Here is a 22,150-nt window from a genome sequence, read left to right on the forward strand (position 1 = left end):
ATCAAATATTGTATTGCTGATACGGTTTGGCTATGTCCCCACCCAAATTTCATCTTGAATTCTCACGTGTTGTGGGAGGGACCTGGTGGGAGGCAACTGAATCATGGGGGCAGGTCCTTCCCATGCTGTTCTCATGATAGTAAGTCTCATGAGATCTGATGGTTCTATAAGGGGGAGCTTCCCTGTACAAGCTCTGTCTTTGCCTGCCACCATCCATGTAAGATGTGACTTGCTCCTCCTTGTCTTCCACCATGATTGTGAGGCCTCCCCAGCCATATGGAACTGTAAGTCCATTAAACCTCTTTCTTTTGTAAACTGCCCAGTCTCGGGTATGTCTTTACTAGCAGCATGAAAATGGACTGATACAACTGTGTTATTGGATTTAAAGCTAAACATATTAATATTATCTGCCTGATGGGTCAACTTCTTCATGAAACCTCTTTTATAACAACATTTCCTATATGGAACAACCACATTCATAAGCTCAATCAATGAAGTAACTTCAGCATGGACTCTACAATTACTTACCAATAGAACAAATGAATAAGTAGCAGATGACATTCCCCACATGCCCAGGAAATAAGCCCTGATGAGGCTCTCCTCTGGTAGCTAGTTCATTTTCTTCACTCTCCACTCCCATTTGGGACTTACCTTTGATTGCTTTTTGCTGGACACCGACTACCTATTTAGAATACTACTGCTATTCATTCTGCCATGCTTTCCTTCCTTTGTTCTTCGTGAAGGTGGGGAGTGGGGGAGAGGACTTTCCTGTTTTTCACATCTGTGGCTTTTGCCCAGTCCTAGCATATCAAACCTAATCTTCAGCTTTGTTTGGTTATGTGTGTTTGTGCCTGCATACTCCTAGTTGCTTATCTGCTAGCAAAATTGTTTTTCTTAAGTCAAAGGGTCTGAAGAGGTTGGCTTCAGAATAATAAAGCTGCTACTTTACTCTGATTTAATCTTTCCATTCACCTGTGCAGTCCTATGTCTACATTTCCTAAAATCTACCCTTTATGGATGCTTTCCACAAAAAGCCACCCCTATATAATTCACATTTATGTAACAAATACATTACATTTAAATTAAGTGTACAGTGAATCACGTACATAACCCTGCCGAAGACTGCCAGACTCTGGGGAAGTAGAATACGTGGGGAACGGTAAAAAGAGACTCTGAATACACGAATAGGTTTAAAAATCTACAACAAATATGGCAAGGGTTAACATTTGTTAAAGAGGGGTAGTGGACACATGGATGTTATGTTACTCTTCATAATCTTGTATATGTTTAAAATGATATAATAAAAATACTAATAAAAAGACAAGTGAAATAAATGATAAAACTCTAACTTAATTTTTTTTGTAACTCATTTCAGTTTTCCTCCCTAACTTTTGGGGTGTAACCAAGGAATCATAAACTGCAATATTTAAAGGAGACAACTTGATGAATTCTGACAAATATACACATCTGTAAAGCTATTACCATCAAGATAATAAACATATCTATTACCCTCAAAAGCTTTGAAATTATATAGTGCATGCTCTCTTTTGGTCTGGTTTCTTCCACTCAGCTTCACTGAGATTCATTCATGTGTGTATCAGTAATTCATTTCTTTTTGTGGCAGAGTAATATTCCACATACCATAATTTGTTTAATCATTCAGGTGTTGCTGGGCATTAACCTCCATTTTTGTTGTTGTTGTTTCTTTGTTTTGAGACAGGGTCTTGTTCTACTGCCTAGGCTAGAGTGCAGTGACATGATCACAGTTCACTGCAGCCTCAACCTCCCAGGCTCAAGTGATTCTCCAACCTCAGCCTCCCGAGTAGCTGGGACTACAGGCATTCACCATCATGCCAGGCAAATTTTTAATTTTTTGTAGAAACAGAGTCTTGCTATGTTGCCCAGGCTGGTCTCAAACTCCTGGGCATGATTCTCCTGCCTTGGCCTCCTAAAGTGCTGGGATTATAGGTATGAGCCACTGCACCCGGTCTTATTTCCAGTTTTTAGCTATTACAAAGACAGCTGTTACATATTAGTGTACCAGTCTTTCACAGACACACCCTTTCATTTCATATGTCAGGTATATATTTAGCTCTTAAACTCCCAAATGATTTTCCAGTGATTATATACATTTTAAATTCCCACCAGCAGTATATGACAGCTACAGCTGCTCCAAATTCTCAGCAATTTAGTATCAGTCTTTTAAAATTTTAGCGATTCTAGTGAGTTTATGGTGTAACTCATGCCTTTAATATAAACTTCCCTACTGACTAATAAGGTTGGGCATCTTTTCTTTTTTATATATATATATATACTTTTTCTTTTCTACCTAAGACCAGTAAAGTCAGGTTGGGAATCTTTTCACGTGCTTATTTACTATTCATATACTTCCTTTAGTATGGTGAAGTTCTTTGCCCATTTTTTGACTGGGTTGGTCTTCTTTGTATTGATAGTTGAAGTTATTTTTACAGCATCCATCAGGGGTCAGCAAACTTTAAATGCCAATAAGGAAATTAGGCTTTGAGAGCCACATGAGGGCCATATAAAGTCTCTGTCACATTACACACACACACGCTCTCTTGCTCTCGCTCTCTCTCTCTCTCTCTCTCTCTCAAACATATGAAAACTACTCTTAGCTCACAGGGACTTTACAAAAACAAGACCTTGGGCTAGGTTTGGCCCACAGGCATAGTCCTCTTGGTCTACATACAAGTCCTCTGTGAGGTGTATTGCAAATATATTCTCCCAGTTTGTAGCTTGCCTTTTTGTAACAGCATCTACTGAAAAGCAAAAGTTGTTCATTTTGATGAATGCAATTATTCTTTTTCTCTTATAATTTGTGCTTTTTCTATTTTATCTGAGAAATCCTTGCCAAAACCAAGGTCACTAAGATTTTCTCTTACATTTTCTTCAAGAAGTTTTATAATTTTAGCTCTTACATTTAAGTCTGTAACTCATTTGTATATGATACAAGGTAAAGTTATGGTTCATTTTTTACATATGACTATGCAATTGTTCCAGCACTACTTGTTACAAAGATTACTCTTTCTCCATTGAAATCCCTGGGCATCTTTGTCAAAAAAAAAAAAAAAACAAAAAAAAAAACTGACCATAAATATGTGGATGTATTTCTAGATTCTCTATTCTGTTTCATTGATCCATATATATCTACTTTAATACAGAGACAATGTCTTGATTGTTGTAACGTCATAATAAATTTTAAAATTAGTGTGAGTCCTGCAACTTATTTTTCAAAGCTGTTTTTGCTCTTCTAAGTCCATTGCATTTTAGAATAAGTCAATTTCTATAATCTGGCTGGGAATTTTATTGAATTTTATGTGGATGTATTTCTAGATTCTCTATTCTGTTCCATTGATCCATATATATCTACTTTAATACAATGTCTTGATTGTTGTAACATCATAATACATTTTAAAATTAGTGGGAGTCCTGCAACTTACTTTTCAAAGTTGTTTTTGCTCTTCTAAGTCCACTGTATTTTAGAATAAGTCAATTTCTATAATCTGGCTGGGAATTTTATTGAATTTATAGATTTGGAAGAGAAATGACATTTTAAGAAATCCTGAACTTTTGATTCACAATGTATTTAGTTTCTCTCAGAAAAGTTTTCTCTCATCAAAGTTTCGCAGTTTTCAGGATACAAGTCTTGTAAATATATACCTAGTATTTTTTTTCCTTTCTTTTTTTGGGGACAGAGTCTTACTCTGTCACACAGGCTGGAGTGTAGTGACATGATCTTGGCTCACTGCAACCTCTGCCTTCTGGGTTCAAGTGATCCTCCTGAATCAGCCTCCCGAGTAGCTGGGATTACAGGCGTGTGTCACCATGCCCAGCTAATTTTTGTATTTTTAGTAAAGATGGGGTTTCGCCATGTTGGCCAGGCTGGTCTCGAACTCCTGACCTCTGATTATCTGGCCATCTCGGCCTCCCAAAGTCTTTCTTTTTAATGACAGGGTTTCACTCCCTTGTCCAGGCTGAAGTGCAGTGGTAAAATCACAGCTTGTGGCAGCCTTGACCTTCCGAGCTCAAGTCATCCTCCAGCCTTGGCCTCTCAAAGTGCTAGAATTATAGGTTTGAGCCACCATGCCCAGTCAGGTATTTCATTTTTGATGCTATTGTAAATAGTACTGTTTAAAATTGCAATTGCCAATTGTTCATTGTAGGTGGGGCCGCAATGAACTTCTATATATTGAATTTATCTCCTACAATCTTCCTAATGTTCATTGATGGTTCTAGTAGCATTTTTGTAGATTCCTTAAGATTTTCCACAGAGATAATCATGTTTGGAGGGTTTTTTTTTTTTTAACATTTAATACATTTAATTTTTCTAGCCTTACTGCACTGACTAGAACTTCCAGTACAATGTGGACTAGAAGTGGTGAGGTTGGGCATTTTCCTCGTCCCCAATCATAAGGGGACAGTTTACAGTTTTCCACTAAGATTGATATGAGCTATTGGTTTTCAGATATCCTTTATCAGAATGATGAAGTCTCCTTCGATTGCTAGCTGTAAAAAGTTTTTATAAGGAAGGGATGCTGAATTTTGACGTTTTTTCTGTATATATTGAAATGATCTAGTTTTTCAGTTTCAGTCTGTTAATATGGTGAATTATATTGATGAATATCCAAATATTAAACCAACCTTATATCTCTGAGATAAAACTTAATTGGTTACGATGTATTACTTTTTATATATTGTTGGATTTGACCTGCCAACATTTTATTAAGAATTTTCAGGTCTATGTTCATGATAGGTATTAGTCTTTAGTTCTCCTGTCTTTAGTATCAGGTAATGCTGGCCTCATATAATGCTTCAAGAAGTATTCCCTCCTCTTCACCTTCTGGAAAATCTTAAGTAGAACTGGTATTTTTTTTTTGAGACAGGGTCTTATTCTGTCGCCCAGGTTGAAGTACAGCAGTCCAATCATACCTTAGTGCAGCCTTGACCTCCCAGGCTAAAGTGAGCCTCCCACCTCAGCCTCCTGAGTAGCTAGCTGAGATTACAGGTACATTCCACTATGCCTGGATAATTTTTGTATTTTTTGTAGAGACAGGGTTTTGCCACATTGCCCAGACTGGTCTTGAACTCTTGACTCAAAGGTTCCACCTGCCTCGGCCTCCCAAAGTGCTGGGATTACAGTGTCAGCCATTACACCCAGCTGGGATTAATTCTTTTACAAATGCTTGGTAGAATTCACCAGTGAAGATTTTGGGACTGAAGTTCTCTTTGTGGTAAACTTTTTAATAAGAAATTCAATTTTTAAAATAAATATAAAGTTAGTCTAGTTACCTATTATCTTCTCGAGTGACCTTTGGTAGTTTTGTGTCTTTTAAGAAATGTGTCCATTTCATCAAAGTTGTCAAATTTATTGGCATAAGGTTTTTAATCATATTCTCTTAATATCCTTTAATGTCTACAGGATCTGTAGTGCTACTCTGTCACGCTCCTTGCATTGTGGTGTGGAAACTCTTTCCAAGCAGTAAGATGAGGCAATCATAGGGCTCACTGTGCTTTTTACCCCTTCTCTCAAGGATCACTGTCCTGTGCTGCCTGTTGTCCAATGTCTGAAAACCTCTATTTGACATAGTTTGCCCCATCTTTTAGTGGGTTCAAGTGAGACAGGAAATATGGTTCCTGTTACTTCATCATCGCCAAGAATGGAAGCTTTACTTTTTGTAATGAAAAATTTCAAACATAACACAAAAGTAGAGAGAATGGTATAAACCTTCACATACCTATTATCCAGCTTCAACAATTATCAACTCATAACCAATATTGTTTCATGTATACTCCCGTCCTAAATGGCCCTCTCTCTGGAATATTTTGAAGCAATCCCAGACAGCCTATCATTTCCTTCATAAATATTGTGGCAATATATCTTTAAAAGACAAAGACTTAAAAAAAAAACCCATAACCATAACACTACTATCAAACCTAAAAATATTATCAATAAATTCTATTATCAAGTACTGAGTCAGTATTCAAATCTCCCTATTTTTTTCTACCTTTAAAAAGTAGTTGTTTTGTTTAAATCAGAATCAAAATAAGGTGTACACATGATATTTGGTTAATACATTTCTTAAGTCCTTTTAAACTTTTAGGTTTCCCCTTCCATTTTTCGTTGAAATATATTTCAGAAACTGTACTAACTGTACTGCCCAATAAAATAGAAACTAGTCACGTGTGGCTATAAAGCACTAAAATGTGGCTAAATCGACAAACTGAATTTTAAATTTGAATTTAAATTTAAAATTAAAAACTGATACTTGTTCCTAGCTATTGGAAAATGGAACAGCTTGGGTATGTGAACCTAACTTTTTCAACTATCAGTTTTAGAAAATCAAAATATAGATCAAGTATTTCTGATGAAAATTTACTGACTTGAGATGTGTTTTAAGTATAAAGTATTTTGAAGACAATATGAGATACAAAATAGCTTATTAGTAAATTTTCAATATTGCTTATAAGTTGAAATCACAATATTTTGGATATACTGGGTAAAATATATTATTGTAATTCATTTAACCCATTTCTTTTTGCTTTGTAAAATCTGGCTACTACAAAGTTACATGTAGGCTGGGTGTGGTGGCTCATGCCAGAAACCCAGGCTTTGGGAGGCTGAGGTGGGTGGATAACCTGAGGTCAGGAGTTTGAAACCAGCCTGGCCAACATAGTGAAACACCATCTCTACCAAAAATACAAAAAATTGGCAGGGCATGGTGGTACGCCTGTAGTCCCAGCTACTTGGGAGGCTGAGGCAGGAAAATCGTCTGAACCCAGAAGGCAGAGGTTGCAGTGAGCCGAGACTGCACTCCAGCCTGGGCGACAGAGTGAAGATTCTGCCTCAAAAAAAAAAAAAAAAAAAAAAAAGTTACATGTAGCGCTTACACTGTATTTCTATTGAAGAGTGCTGAAGTAAATTATTTGCCCTACAGAGTTCCTTATATTCTAGGTTTTGCTGACTGTATTCCTGTGTCATCTAATATATTTCTTGCTCTCCTGTATTTATTGTAACCTGGTAGTTTAAGACCAGCGGTTCTGAACCAGAGGTACTTTTGCTCCCCAGGGGGCAAATGTCTGGAGACATTTTTGATTGTAACAACTGGGGTGAGGTGTGTGTGTGTGTGTACTACTGACATCTAACAGGCAGAGGCTAGGGATGCTGCTAAACATTCTAAAAAGCACAAAAAAATGTATCCACTCTAAAATGTCAATAATGCTCAGATGAGAAACCCTGTTTTAGTGACTTACACTGCAATTTGATATTTTTCATAAGACTATTTGATATGGTTTGGCTCTGTGTCCCAATCCAAATCTCATGTCGAACCATAATCCCCAATGTTGGGGGAGGAATCTAGTGGGAAGTGATTGGCTCATGAGGGTGGATTTCCTCCTTGCTGATCTCATGATACTGAGTTCTCACAAGATCTGGTTGTTTAAAAGTGTGCAGCACTTTCCCCATTCACTCTCTCTCTCTCTCGCCGTCATGGTAAGACACGCTTGATTCCTCTTCACCTTCCCTATGATTTTAAGTTTCCTGAGGCCTCCCAGCCATGCATCTTGTACAGCCTGAAAAACTGTGATTCAAATAAACCTTTTCTTTATAAATTACCCAGTCTCAGGTAGTTCCTTATAGAAGTGTGAGAATGTACTAATACAGAAAATTGATACAAGAGAAGTAGGGCACTGCTATAAAGATATCTGAAAATGTGGAAACAACTTTGGAACTGGCTAATAAGCAGAGGCTGGAACAGTTTGGAAGGCTCAGAAGATAGGAAGATGAGGGAAAGTTTGGAACTTCAAAACTTGTTGAGTGGTTGTGACCTAAATGCTGACAAGGATATGGACAGTGAAGTCCATGTTGAGGTGGTCTCAGATGGAGATGAGGAACTTACTGGAAACTGGAGTAAAGGGCACTCTTGGTATGTTTTTGCAAAGAGACTGGCAGCACTGTGCCCCTGCTCAAGAGATCTGTGGAACTCTGAACCTGAGAGATGATTTAGGGCATCTGGTGGAACAAATTTCTAAGCAGCAAAGCACTCAAGATGTGGCCTGGCTGCTTCTAACAGCCTATGCTCATTTGCATAAACAAAAACGACCTGAAACTAGAACTTTAAAAGGAAAGCAGAGCATGAAAGTTTGGAAAACTTGCAGCCCAACCATGCAGTAGAAAAGAAAAACCCATTTCCTGGGGAAGGAATTCAAGGCTGAAAAAACTTGCAGAAGTAAATTAGAACCAAATGTTAATGGCCAAGACAATGAAGAAAATGCCTCCAGGGCATGTGAGAAGCAGTCCCTCCCATCACAGTCCTGGCGGTCTAGGAGGGAAAACCTGTTTCCTGGGCCAGGTCCAGGGCCCTGCTGCTCTGTACAGCCCTGTGCCGTGGTGCCCTACATCCCAGCCACTCCAGGTGTGGCTAAAAGGGGCCAAGATACAGCTCGGGCCATTACTTCAGGGGGTGCAAGCCCCAAGCCTTGGCAGTTTCCACGAGGTGTTGGTCCTGTGGGTGTGCAGAAGGCAAGAGTTGAGGTTTGAAGGAGACACTACTTAGGTTTCAAAGGATGTATGGAAATGCCTGGATGTCCAGGCAGAAGTCTGCTGCAGGGGCAAAGCCCTCATGGAGAACCTCTACTAGGGCAGTGTGCAAAAGAAATGAGGGGTTGGAGCCCCCACACAGAGTCCCCACTGGGACACTGCCTAGTGGAGCTGTGAGAAGATGGCCACTGTCCTCCAGACCCCAGAATAAATAGTAGATCCACTGACAGCTTGCACCGCATGCCTGGAAAAGTTACATGCATTCAATCTCAGCCCATGAAAGCAGCTGTGGGGGCTGTACCCTGCAAAGCCACAGGGGTGGAGCTGCCCAAAGACTTGGGAGCCCATTCCTTGCATCAGTGTGGCCTTGATGTGAAACATGGAGTCAAAGGAGATTTTTTTGGGGCATTAAGACTTAAATGTTTGCCCTGCAGGGTTTCATACATGTGTGGGGCCCGTAGCTCCTTCGTTTTGGCTGATTTCTCCCTTTTTGAAAGTGGGTATTTACCTAATGCCTGTGCCCCCATTATATCTTAGACGCAACTAGCTTGTTTTTGATTTTACAGGTTCATAGATGGAAGCGGCTTGCCTTGTCTCTGATAAAACTTGTACTTAGACTTTTGAGTTAATGCTAGAACGAGTTAAGACTTTGGGGGACTGCTGGGAGGGCATGATTGTGTTCTGAAATATGAAAAGGACACGAGATTTGGGAAGGGCAAGGGGCAGAATGATATGGTTGGCTCTGTGTTCCTGTCCAAATCACATGTTGAATTGTAATTCCCAATGTTGAGGGAGGATCTTGGTGGGAGGTGACTGGATAATGGGGGCAGATTCCCCCTGTAGTTCTTGTGATAGTGAATGAGTTCTCACAAGATCCAGTTGTTTAAAAATGTGTAACATTTCCCCCTCATCCTCTGCCATGGTAAGACGTGCTTGCTTCCCCTTCACCTTACACCTGATTGTTAAGTGTCCTGAGGCCTCCCAGCCACGCTTCCTATACAGCCTGTGGAACTGAGTCAACTAAACCTCTTCATAAACTACCCAGTCTCAGGCAGTTCTTTTTAGCAGTGTGAGAAGAGATACCCTATTCCATATTGGTGGTGTGTCCTTTCATTAGGATACACATAAAAATCTGGTTATCTTTTTGTGATGCTGAAAACTAATGTAATCTGATTCATTAGCAGCCGCAAAGTAGTAACAGCCTAATTCCTTTCTTGTTTATAAATTACTTCTTTAAAGAGAAATTTCTCATCATTTTTTTCTTTTCAGGATGAATGCAAAATTCTCTAACCATTTTTCAAATTCACGAGTCAGTTCCCAAGTATCCTCCCAAGTGACCAATATTATTTTATTTTAGCATCATTATATAAACTTGTACATTTAGACATTTTTTATAAGTTTCCATCTATTATCTCTTCATGTATGGCAGGTAAAAGATTCTTCATGTAGGCTCCTGGGTCCTGTTGATAACCAAGTCATCTCTGATAATTTCTTTGATTTTTGTTATGACAAGATGATCATGGCTAATCTTATATAAACATTTCTTCTCCTGGACCTGAAATCAGCCATTTTTCCAATGGGCCACTTTAGTGAAAAATAGTATTGAGAGGTCATAATCTAGGTCTTTTTAGTAGACAAAGCTAGGAAATGTTTGCTTTTTTGAGAAAATACATTGAGTTCATTCTGATATTTACATTCAAATTAAAAGCTTTAAGGTTTTATTACTTCTTCTATATCTGAATCCCTTTTCTCTTATGCTAAAAACAGTAATTACATTAACGTAAGTACTTATTTGTTTTACTCTATAATATTTTCAGAATAATATTACAAATATTAACATTATGATTACTGAAAAGAGTGTATGTTTTTTTTGCAATTTTTTTTTTTTGCCCTTAGAATCATTACAGTGTTTTATAGTCATTTGGAATAACTTTTCTCTGTTAGGCTATGTTGCTAACAAAACAAAGTTGGATGCATTTGTTTCATTGTGCTTTTACTAAGCTTGTCTTTTTGGAAAATTTCATTTAGTTTTGTTGGCAGATGGCTCCAAAGTGGAAAAAATACAAGATCTATTTAGATGAGTGTAGCTTTTAACCTTGTCATTTCCCATCCCCAGTTAAAAAAAAAAAAAAAAAGATTCTGGGTTATCACTGTAATTTTTTTTTTTTTTTTTTTTGAGACGGAGTCTTGCTCTGTCGCCCAGGCTGGAGTGCAGTGGCCGGATCTCAGCTCACTGCAAGCTCTGCCTCCTGGGTTCACGCCGTTCTCCTGCCTCAGCCTCCCGAGTAGCTGGGACTACAGGCGCCTGCCACCTCGCCCGGCTAGTTTTTATTTTATTTATTTATTTATTTATTTATTTATTTATTTATTTATTTATTTTTTGAGACAGAGTCTAGCTCTGTCGCCCACGCTGGAGTGCAGTGGCGCGATCTCGGCTCACTGCAAGCTCTGCCTCCCGGGTTTACGCCATTCTCCTGCCTCAGCCTCCCGAGTAGCTGGGACTACAGGCGCCCGCCTTGTCGCCCGGCTAGTTTTTTGTATTTTTTAGTAGAGACGGGGTTTCACCGTGTAGACCAGGATGGTCTCGATCTCCTGACCTCGTGATCCACCCGTCTCGGCCTCCCAAAGTGCTGGGATTACAGGCTTGAGCCACCGCGCCCGGCCTATCACTGTAATTTTTAAATAAGCCAACATAAAGGCATAGTAATCACTTTCCCTGATCCTTTCTTTGATAGTAACATACTATAAAGTTTTCTCTCCTTTCTTTTTTAGACCTAAGAATATATATATCACTCCATAGCAGCATATTGAGATATTTAAGCTTTTTAAAATTTGTATTTCCATTTGCCTGGTATAACTTTGCTCCTCCATTTACTTAAGTTTTCATGAGGTAAAATTTACATACCATAAAATTCGCTCATTTGAAGTGTACAATTCAGTGACTGTTAGTAAATTTACAGAGCTGGGTAAACATCACCACAGTCCAATTTCACATTTCCATCACCCGAAAAGATCCCTTGCACCCATTCATCTTTTTATTTTAAAGCTTTCTCAAACTCTTTTAGATGTAACTCTCACATTCTGCACAGTGTTGGAATTTATTTCCAAAAAATATTTTCATAGGTGAATTATATCCATTTGTATTTAATAATATGACTGATGTTTGGCCTTAGCTCTGCCACTGTTTTATGTTGTATTTGTTTTTATGTCTCTTACATCTGTAAATAAAATATCTAGTCTTTAGTTATGTGATCTTTTTGCCCTGCCAGTCTCTTGTCTTTGTATATTTTTTGGTATTTAGGAAGGCTTTTATTTTTATTCCAAAGGTTATTATTATGCAAATATCTTACATAATATCCTTATGTCCTTAATAGTTTTGGGGGATACTATCTATTGGCTCCCCACTATAAATAATTTTGAAATTCTCCCTTATTTTCCTCTCCCAAAACATCTAATTTGAAGCAATTACTTTTATTTTCTGAAAATATCTGTAGGACAATCAGTAAATATATTCTATTTTACTTGCATTATTTCCCTTCTTACATTTTCAGAGAAATGTGCTTTAGTTACACTGTCAGACTTATAACCATAGAATATATATTTTATGATCTCCTTTATCATGTAGCTCTAGTTCTCTTCAGTAAGGAGTTTTGTTCTGCAAAGGAGTTTCAGTTAGTTTGAGAGTTCACAAGGCTAGATCACCCCAGCACTACCCAGACTTCCTGAAGTCTATAAAGTTGCCTCCCAGTTTTAGCTGCTCTCAAATTGGTCTCTAAGCGTTCTACAACTAATGGGACCTTTAGATATGATCAGGATGCTGGCAATCTGATATTTAGAGTCTCTGAGCCCTCCCTTGCTGATACCATGCTTGATATCTTGATGCTGCTGCTGATTTATTTTACCCACTTGTATTCTGGAGTTCACAGGTGTTGTATAATAAAGAAATTTGACTGGACTTTGTTGCTGGTTCCTCTAGAAGTTCTTGGAATTGAGCAATAGGAAAGTCTGTAATACTCACGAGCCCCTTGGATCACTCCTGAGTTAATGCTAAGAATAAGACTCAGGATGAGGGTAGAAAATGCCACAAAGATCAACTGCATGATTTGAGCAATACACATGTCTTTGAGCCACATGATTTCAGCCCAACTTCCCAAACTCCAGGGAAGGGGGCTGATGATCAAGCTCAACCACACGGCCAATGATTAAATCAACCATGTCTACACAATGAAACCCCAATAAGAAAACTGAGTACTGAAGCTTGGTAGAGCCTCCTGCTTGATGAACCAGGAGATGTGTGAGGAGGGTGATGCACCCTAATTGCACAAGAAAAGAGTAAAGAAACTTTCGAGTTTAGGACCCTCCAAGATGTTGGTTGCCCTGTGTCTCTTAATTTTGCTAGTCCTGATTGTATCTTTTATAATAAAATTATAATCATTAAGAAGTGTTTTCTCGAATTCTGAGTTGTTTCATCAAATTATTGAATCTGAGTGGGGGTCATAGGAACTCTTGAATTTGTAGCTAGTTGGTCAGAAATACAAGTGACCTGGGGACCCCTAAACTTGAAGATGGTGTCTGAAGTAAGGGTGGTCTTTTTGGGAACTGTGCCCCTAGGGTATACAGTTTGATAGTGACTCAGGATGGTTAGCGTCAGAATAGTACTGCAGTACACCCGTATGGATACCTTGAAACTTAGTTTTGTTATACGTGTTGTCCATAGGTTTGCTGTTATATTATTCTAGCTGCTCTTCTATTTTTGGGAAGGGATTTTGGAGATTCAAAAACTATGCCACTGTCACTACCATCTTATTGCCAGCTCTCCTTTAGGTTTTAAGTTAATGTGGTATATCACATGTTCTCCCCTCCACCCAGTATTTCTGTGTTTATCATTTCACAGTCAGATATTAACAAAAGATTAAATTGCTGAAGTTACTCAACCTGTCTTAAGTATTTTAAGTATTGCTTTCTCATCAACATGATGCATTAAATTTGTAAGTTAAATAGAATAAAACAACGAACTATATATTGCTAGTGATGACACATGATACATATTTTCAAACTAGTCTGAGGTTAGAACCTCCAAATAAAAAGTAAAGGCAAACATTTTACCTCTGTAAGACGGAGTTGTGAAGATGCGGCCATATAATCTGATTCTAATTTGTTTTTCTCAGAGATCACTGTAGTATTTTGGAGAATTAAATCTACTTTTTGTATATGCAAAGAAGTACAAATCTAGGAACAAAAACCCCTAAGAGTTAATTTTTTATGTTACCTATGTTTTAGAAATAAAAAAGTTTTGTAAAACAAAATTATAAACCATGAAAAAATAATTTTCCTATTGTGCCTGACATCTCTCTCAAACAGTTCAGTTCTTATAACAATTTTTTAGAAAGTATTTTCCTTTGTTTTTAAGGGAGTCATCTGGTATAAACACATTCAGCTTAATGAGTGTTTTTATCCTATTTATTACCTCTAAAGAAAATGTCAAGCAACTAAGCAAGCTGAAACTGATCTCTTGCTTATATAACTAAAATGTCAAAAACCTTAATCAAAACCTTCCCTCCCTCTAAAGGTTTTACTATCTTATCTACCCGCTATTTTCTGTAAAAAAATGACTAAAATTAAAACAATACCTTACCTTTATTAGGTTTGTTAATTCAGTAACAAGTTTTGCTTTCTGAACATTAATTTCTTTGATTTTAGTACTTGCTTTTCGCTCTTCCTCTTCAAGGTTGCAAGTATCCTGTTCCATCAGTTTTAAACTGTATGACACATATAATGATGAAGAAATCAGGGTTAAACACAAGCATTGAGCCCAAATTCTTTGGTCTCCTGCAGTTTTCTGGGATATATTTAGCAATACTTTTCAGATATATGAACTGCTAGTTCCTAGATTAAACAATCATTTTGTGTAATCAGTCAGGATTAAAAAATACCTGTTGAGATATATTATGTGCCCCAGCATAGTCCAGGTAATGCCTGTGTTAACTGTTTAGGATCTGGAGTCAGAAAGATGGCTTTGTTTCCTCTTTGCCATTCTCTAACGAGCAGTTTAACTCTGGATAAGTTACTCTTCTGAGCCTCAGTTTCCTCATCTATAAATTATAGATAATAATAGTACTTCCTCCATAGGGCTGTGGTGAAGCTTAAAAAAGGTAACACATTGTTTCCTTATGTATGGGGGGGGTAACACATGTAACACACTAAATATAGTGCCTGGCCCATAACTGATCAATCAATATAGGTTGTTTCTGTTGCTATTAATATTGTTTACAAAACTGTCGCTTCCCTTAAGGAGCTTAAGTGGGGAGAGTTAATAGCTAAAAAACAGAAACAAAAAATAAAACACAACACAATAATCCTAAAAGTTAATAGTATGTTCTCAATTTTAAGATGAAGAAACTAAGGCTCAGGTAAGTGAAGTAAATTGCCTAAAATCACAGATATTAAGTGTTAAGATGTGTTTGGTACCAAAGTCCATGTTCTTTCCACTACATCATGTTGCCTCCAAGGGAAAAGAACAAAGGATGGAAGCAATAATAAATAAGTTCAGTGGGTGCTGTAGAGAGTGGCCAGAATGGTACAAGGAAGGGTATGTTGGGGAGGGGAGGGAGATAAGTTGGAATGGGTAGATCAAAACAAGATTTTGAATAATCATAAAAGCTTGCCTAAAGGAGAGTAGTTTAATTAAATTTTATGTAGTAACTGTAGAAACCCATAATGAATTTTTTTTTTTTTTTTTTTTTTTTTTTTTTGAGATAGGAGTCTTACTCTGTTGCCTAGGCTGGAGTGCAGTGGCACAATCTCAGCTCACTGCAACTTCCACTTCCCAGCTCAAGTAATTCTCCTGCCTCAGCCTTCCAAGTAACTGGAATTACAGGCGCCCACCACCATGCCCAGATAATTTTTGTATTTTTAGTAGAGACAGGGTTTCACCATGTTGGCCAGGCTGGTCTCAAACTCCTGACCTCAAGTGATCCACCCGCCTGGGCCTCCCAAAGTGCTAGGATTACAGGCGTGAGCCACAGCACCTGGCCTCATAATGAATATTCTTGAATGGGGTAGGAACATGCAAAGAAAATACATTTTACAACAGTCTTTTGCATGAATTAAATAGAGAAGTGACCAGTCAGGCAGTCCACTAACTAGATCACCAATGCAGTAGTCCAAAGTGAATATAAGTAGGAGATAGTAGGCTAGTAACAGGTATGAAAAGTCATCTCACTGTGAAAAATCAACATTACTTTATGAGGAGAAAGTTTAGTTTTAGACAATGGGTTCAATACTGCAGTTGCACAGTAAAAGTTTAGCGTTTTGCAGAAGATTGAATAGGAATGAAGGAAAGCGTTAAAAGTTTAAAAAAAAAAGGTTTAAAGTTGAAACAAATTCTGGGAAGCTAGACTAAATAGATATATCTTGCTTTAAACAACCAAGGCACATTACCAATTTTAAAACTAGAAGTTAATGGGCAATTGTTTGCTTTAAAAAAACATAAACAACAAAGAACAGATCTTCCTAATACATTTCAAATATGATTCAATTTTTAAATGTGTTTAGGAATACAAACTATATTAAGTCAAGGTAAACAAACCTTATTCAAGATGAGCTGTTACTTATTATTAAATATTATGTCACTAATATCTACCTTTAGTCTATAGACAAGAAGTCAGAACAACAACAAAAAGCTGTGGGCTGTGTTATGGTAGGATATGGAAAAAACCTTGAAACTAGAAACCATGTGCCTCTTCCCCAGACTTGATACCCTAATAGCTTTTATCCTACCTTATATATTCTGGTTTCTACAAAAGATCTAAAAGTTACAATTGTTCTGAGAATGGGTGATTGGGTTTTCACAACAAGCCAGTAGTTTTCCATTTAGAAAAGACTTTTGGCTGGGTGTGGTGGCTCATGCCTGTAATCCTAGCACTTTGGGAGGCCGAGGTGGGAGGATTGATTGAGGTCTGGTGTTCAAGACCAGCCCCAGCAATATAGCAAGACCCCATCTCTACAAATAAGCTGGGCATAGTGGTGCACACCTGTGGTCTCAGCTACTCAGGAGGCTGAGGTGTGAGGATCGCTTAAGCCCGAGTTCAAAGCTGCAGTGAGCTGTGATCATGCCACTGCATTCCAGCCTGGGTAGCAGAGCAAGACCCTGTCTCAAAAAAAAAAAAAAAAAAAAAAAAAAGAGACATTCGACAATATTATATTCACATTTTGCACAGAATTCTGTGACCCATTAAGGCCAAGCAGACATAATTGTCACAAGGAAGACTGCAACTAAATGAGTGAGATAAACCCTCAGGTGCCAAATCTATTCTGTAAAAATCAATATAACCTTTTCTTTCCTTATTACTCTCTTTCAGAACTAGAGAGAAAATAGCCAATTTGACAATTTTTCTGCCTACACCTTCCTCTCCCCTCTCCTACCATTCAGAACTCAATGGACATAGTGTTTTGGATAATCATGTAGGGCAGTGGTTCACAAAAGTGTGGTCCACAGACTCCTGGGGATACCTGAAACTATTTCAGGAGTCTGTGAGTTAAAAACTGTTTTCATGGTAATAACAGGGCATCATTTGCCTTTCTCACCATGCTGACATTTGCACTGATGGTGTAAAATCAATGGAGAGTAAAAATGCTAGTGCTTTAGAATAAATCAAGGTAGTCTATCAAAACTAGTGCACCAAAGTATACTAGTCCTTAGATTCTTCACTGCCATGCACTTGAAATTTTTTAAAATGCCAAATTCCCTTAATATCCTTGATGAAGCAGTAAAATTCATAAATTTTATTAAACCTCAAAATCTCAAGTATATATATTTTTAATATTCAATGTCATGACACAGGAAGTACATAATATAGTTGTCCCCCAGTATCCATCAGACATTGGTTTCAGGACTCCATAAGGATTCCAAAATCCATAGATGCTTGAGTCCCTTACATAAAATGATGTAGTATTTGCATATGGCCTATGCACACCCTCCCATATATTTTATATTATCTCTAGATTACTTATAATACCTAATACAATATAAATGCTATGTAAATAGTTGTTATATTGTATTGCTTAAGGAATGACAAAAAAAAAGTCTGTACATGTTCCATACAGACATAACCATCCAATTTTGTCACCCTGAATATTTTTCTTTCTTCCCTCCTCCCTGCCCTGCCTGAATAGATGAGGTCTTGCCATGTTGCCCAGGCTGGTCTCAAACTCCTGGACTCAAGTGATCCTTCCGCCTTGGCCTCACAAAGTGTTGGGATTATAAGTATGAGACACTGCACCTGCCTTCTGAATATTTTTGATCTGTGGTTGGTTGAATCCATGGATGTGGAACCCACGAATATGGATGGCAGGCTGTACTTATTACACATCTGTAGAATATTCAAAAGTATAAATGTTGTTTCAAGGAAAAGCACTTGTGTGATTAAGTTTGGAGTTACACTAGACGCTTTTTTCATGGAATACCATTTTTACTTAAAAAATGACAAACTATAATTGTTTGCACTTGGCTATTTGGTCATTTTTCTTTTTCCAAAAAGGAATAAAGGGAGCTTGTCATTTCAAGGAAAATAACTGACAACATTTGTTGCCAATGATAAAGTTCATTTGAAATATCTGTGACTTGATGAACCAGTATTTTCCAAATGACCAATGCATGCTATAACTAAATCATTCATGAGTAAAAGCGCCATCTAAAGTGCAATGGATTTTAATGTAACAGAGTACGCAAGATCACTGACATGGTTTCAGACTCTACACTGCAATTAAACCTTAATAAACTACACTTTGGCAAGTTTTGATGTAGTATTAAAGAAGAATATCCACAATTATCTGAAGTCTAAAATACTCCTCCCTTTTCCAACTGCATATTTATGGGAAGCCGGATTTCCTTCATATACTTCAACTCAAACATTTCACTACAAACTCAATACAGAATTAAGTAGGGAAAAACCTACTGACTTCAACTAAAGAAATCTGCAAAAATGTTAAACAATGCCACTCTTCTCACTAAATGTATTCTGTCTGGAAAACAGTTATTATTATTTTTTTTTTGAGACGGAGTCTGGCTCTGTTGCCCAGGCTGGAGTGCAGTGACTGGATCTCAGCTCACTGCAAGCTCCGCCTCCCGGGTTTATGCCATTCTCCTGCCTCAGCCTCCCGAGTAGCTGGGACTACAGGCGCCCACCATCATGCCCAGCTAGTTTTTTGTATTTTTTTAGTAAAGACGGGATTGCACCGTGTTAGCCAAGATGGTCTCAATCTCCTGACCTCGTGATCTGCCCGTCTCGGCCTCCCGAACTGCTGGGATTATAGGCTTGAGCCACCGCGCCTGGCCGGAAAACAGTTATTTTTAATACATTTTTATGTTAACATATAATGGGCTTGTTATTTTTAAAATAAATTACTGTCCCATCTCTACCTAAAAAAATAAATTAATGAATATTTTAAACATTCTCAGTTTTAATTTCTAATATGGTAAATATCAATAAATACAATCCAGGTAAACAAAACCTCTTCAAGGTCCTCATTAATTTTAAAGCATATAAAGGAGTTCAGAGACTGGAATAACAGCTCAAAGAACAGAAGAATTTGTAACACTCAACATTCATCTCCTTTTGCCCTATGGACTAAAATTGTGTTTTATGTAGTAAGATTAAAGATTAAAGAGAAATTACTACAAAGCGTGCTTGTGGAAATGGTGTTGTTATTACAGTGTATAATTAATATTCTCCCATACAGTAATTTGTGCCTCCCCCCTGAACAGGCTAAAAGATACCTTCCTAGTTTGGAACTGATTTTCTGTTCCAGTTGTCTTTTCTTGGTTTTTCTCTCAAGAAGCTCCTTCTTCTTTTGTCTAAGTTCATTGTCTTTGTGCTCCAGATGTTTGCTTGTTTCACGTAAGGCAATCAACCTTGAATCCACTGCTTGCAATTTTCTACTAATTTCCTATAAAATATTTAAAAATTGTTAACGTATTTAAAAAACTGTTCCAGTGAAAGTATTAGAAATCCAGTTAATATTTTCTAATATTCGGATCAAATTAACCAACCTTTAGCTGTTCTTCTAAGTGTCTTCTTTGTTCTAGGTCCACAGTGACAGTGAGAAACTGGGCTACTTTTAGAGATGTGTTACTAGAAATAATTTTGTTTGAATAAAAAGAAGTTTTCACCACATACTTTTCTTCTGCTGTATAAATTTGTTTTAATCGGGTTTCTTGTATTACCTATAATGTAAAACAACAATTAGTGCACATCTAATATAAATTATATATTTTAAAGTACTAAATAATTAGAAATACAGACCAACTGAATTTTGGAGGATCAAAATACAGTAGATATACCCTTTTTTGAGACAGGGTCTCGTTCTGTCACCCAGGCTGGAATGCAGTGGCACGATCTCAACTTACTCCAGCCTCAACCTCCCAGGCTCAAGTGATCCTCCCACCTCAGCCTCCTGAGTAGCTGGGACTAGGGGCATGTGCCACCATGCCCGGTTAATTAAAAACAATTTTTGTAGAAATGGAGTTTTTCCATGCTTCCTATGGGGGCTAGTCTTGAATTCCTGCCTCTGAGATTCTCCCGCCTTGGTCTTCCAAAGTGCCAGGATTACAGGTGTGGGCCACTGAGTCTAGTAATTTTTTTTTAACCTATCCAACAAAATTTCAAAAAAGGTGGCCCATACAACTAGCAAAGTCAGCTATACTTCTATGCTACTATACGACTCTCCCAAGTAGTTTTGGAGCTTTGTTACATCTAAAGAAGAGATACCAGGAGAGAAGGGTGCTCAGTACATTGAACTATGTTATCTTGGGTAAGTCATTTACTCTCCCCTCCTCTCAGTTATACTGTTCGAAGATACATAATCTTATGTTTAGTTCCTGTGTATTTGAGAATAATCATCAAATGAAACATTTTTCATAGATTTCAAAGACTTTTCTTATTTTTAAAGTTTTTTTTAGAACTTTTCTCTCAAGAATTTATACATGGATTTCATAAACTAAAATATATTATAAATACCATAAGTATACCATTATTTGATCTATTTCTGTATATTTATAGAGTAGGCTGCTGCAATGCAGAGCATTTTTAGAGGTTGTTTCCAATCTCTAAAAACCTTTAGATACTATTGTAATACTACTGTGGCTTGTTTCCTTCCAGAAGTTTATAGTCTAAGTGAAGAGGTAAGACATATTTAAGCACACTAGGTCAACAAGCGTAAATCCTAAATCCCGACTAATCTGAAATAAAGGGATAGACTGGATGACTTTAGCCTATCCAAGTCTCCTAAAAATGAGTTTTAAACTGGATTTGAACTGACAGAGTTAGTGAAGGAAGGGCACTTCCCATAAAAGTGACATCTCAAGCTAAATAAGTCAGCAGACAATTTAACCAAAGGGAGAATCTTAGAAATTAATGAGAGAACAATTCCGTAAATAGGGTATACTGTTAGAGAATGTAAAATGTTAAGAGTTAATAATAAAGGAAAACATAAAGAATATATTTTTATCCTGAGGAAGAGATACAGCCATTATTGCCATTATCTAGCCATTATTGTCTCAAACAGAAGGACTGCGGATATAAAGGCAGTAAATTTCCTCAATAAAGGTTTTCATCTTCTGAAAGATAGCTAAGATAATCTTTACTAGGTGCTTGAAACACTTTCTAACTTGGTTTTCTTGTACATACACATGTCTGAAAAGTATATCATCATAAATTATATACAACATAGAACTGAGTTAGGCATTGGGACAATAAGGTGTTTGATGTGTTTGAGAATTTTAAAAATACAGTATATAACACCAAAGAGATTAAGATTAATGAAAACACTTGAAAAAGAAATGGGAAGAAAACAATTTCACTTTTAATATAAATAATATGAATTCCAAAGCTATTTCTCTAGTACAAACAGCAGTGTCCAAGCTCCCTAGGTGACTTAAAATGTTAAAAGTAAAAGTACACGAAAATAACTCAACTTGAAGCAATGTTCAAAAAGGAAAATAAATTTCCAAAAAAAGTAATTGCTCCTTTCTGCCCCAAAGTGAAGTTTAAAAGTCCTTATCAACCTTTTTATTGTCTCTCTGCGTTAGCAGAAAAGTCCTACTAATCTTACTTTCAGAGAGAGCCCCATCTACCTTCAAAACTTTGACAAAAATTGGTTTGGTCTATGCATATGGTCTTGTCCTCTTTTCTAAACCTCAGTGAATCAAGAAAAAAAAGTAGTATACCCACACAGAGACTTCTACTTTTGGTTTTCAGAAATGATTACCATAATATGATACAATTCTAATCAAAGGCAGGCAACTTACTGTAAGTGACTTGTTTTTGCAAAATGAGTTGGTAATGATATCTTCTGTTAATGAAGTATAGATAGCCCCCAAATGAATCATCTTAGGAATATTTATATACTGGTTGTTAGAAATTTAAAACATATTTTTTAATAAATTCAATATTATAAGTAGTAGTTAGGTCTATAATTGGTTATTAGATGCTTATAAGCAGTATTAATACAGCAACTTGGTATTAATACTGGAAAAACCTGTTCCAGGAGAGATTTCCTTTCTGTTTCTGCCTGTGATAAAAGTGCATATGGTTT

General features: G+C 37.2%; 1 protein-coding gene across 3 annotated transcripts in view; it reads right to left on the minus strand.

The window, feature by feature from the left end:
• The window catches only part of SMC5 (structural maintenance of chromosomes 5), a 106,040-nt gene that overhangs the window by 16,697 nt on the left and 67,193 nt on the right, over nt 1-22,150 (minus strand). For all 3 annotated transcript variants that reach the window (XM_010362944.2, XM_010362946.2, XM_010362945.2), the window contains 4 exons: nt 19,608-19,781; nt 19,335-19,504; nt 14,193-14,316; nt 13,664-13,786 (listed from right to left, as the gene is read on the minus strand). In XM_010362944.2, the coding sequence (XP_010361246.1) occupies nt 13,664-13,786; nt 14,193-14,316; nt 19,335-19,504; nt 19,608-19,781 (591 nt within the window). The remainder of the gene's footprint in view (nt 1-13,663; nt 13,787-14,192; nt 14,317-19,334; nt 19,505-19,607; nt 19,782-22,150) is intronic.

The sequence above is a fragment of the Rhinopithecus roxellana genome, chromosome 16 (genome assembly GCF_007565055.1).
Source record: "Rhinopithecus roxellana isolate Shanxi Qingling chromosome 16, ASM756505v1, whole genome shotgun sequence".
In the NCBI taxonomy this organism is placed as follows: domain Eukaryota; kingdom Metazoa; phylum Chordata; class Mammalia; order Primates; family Cercopithecidae; genus Rhinopithecus; species Rhinopithecus roxellana.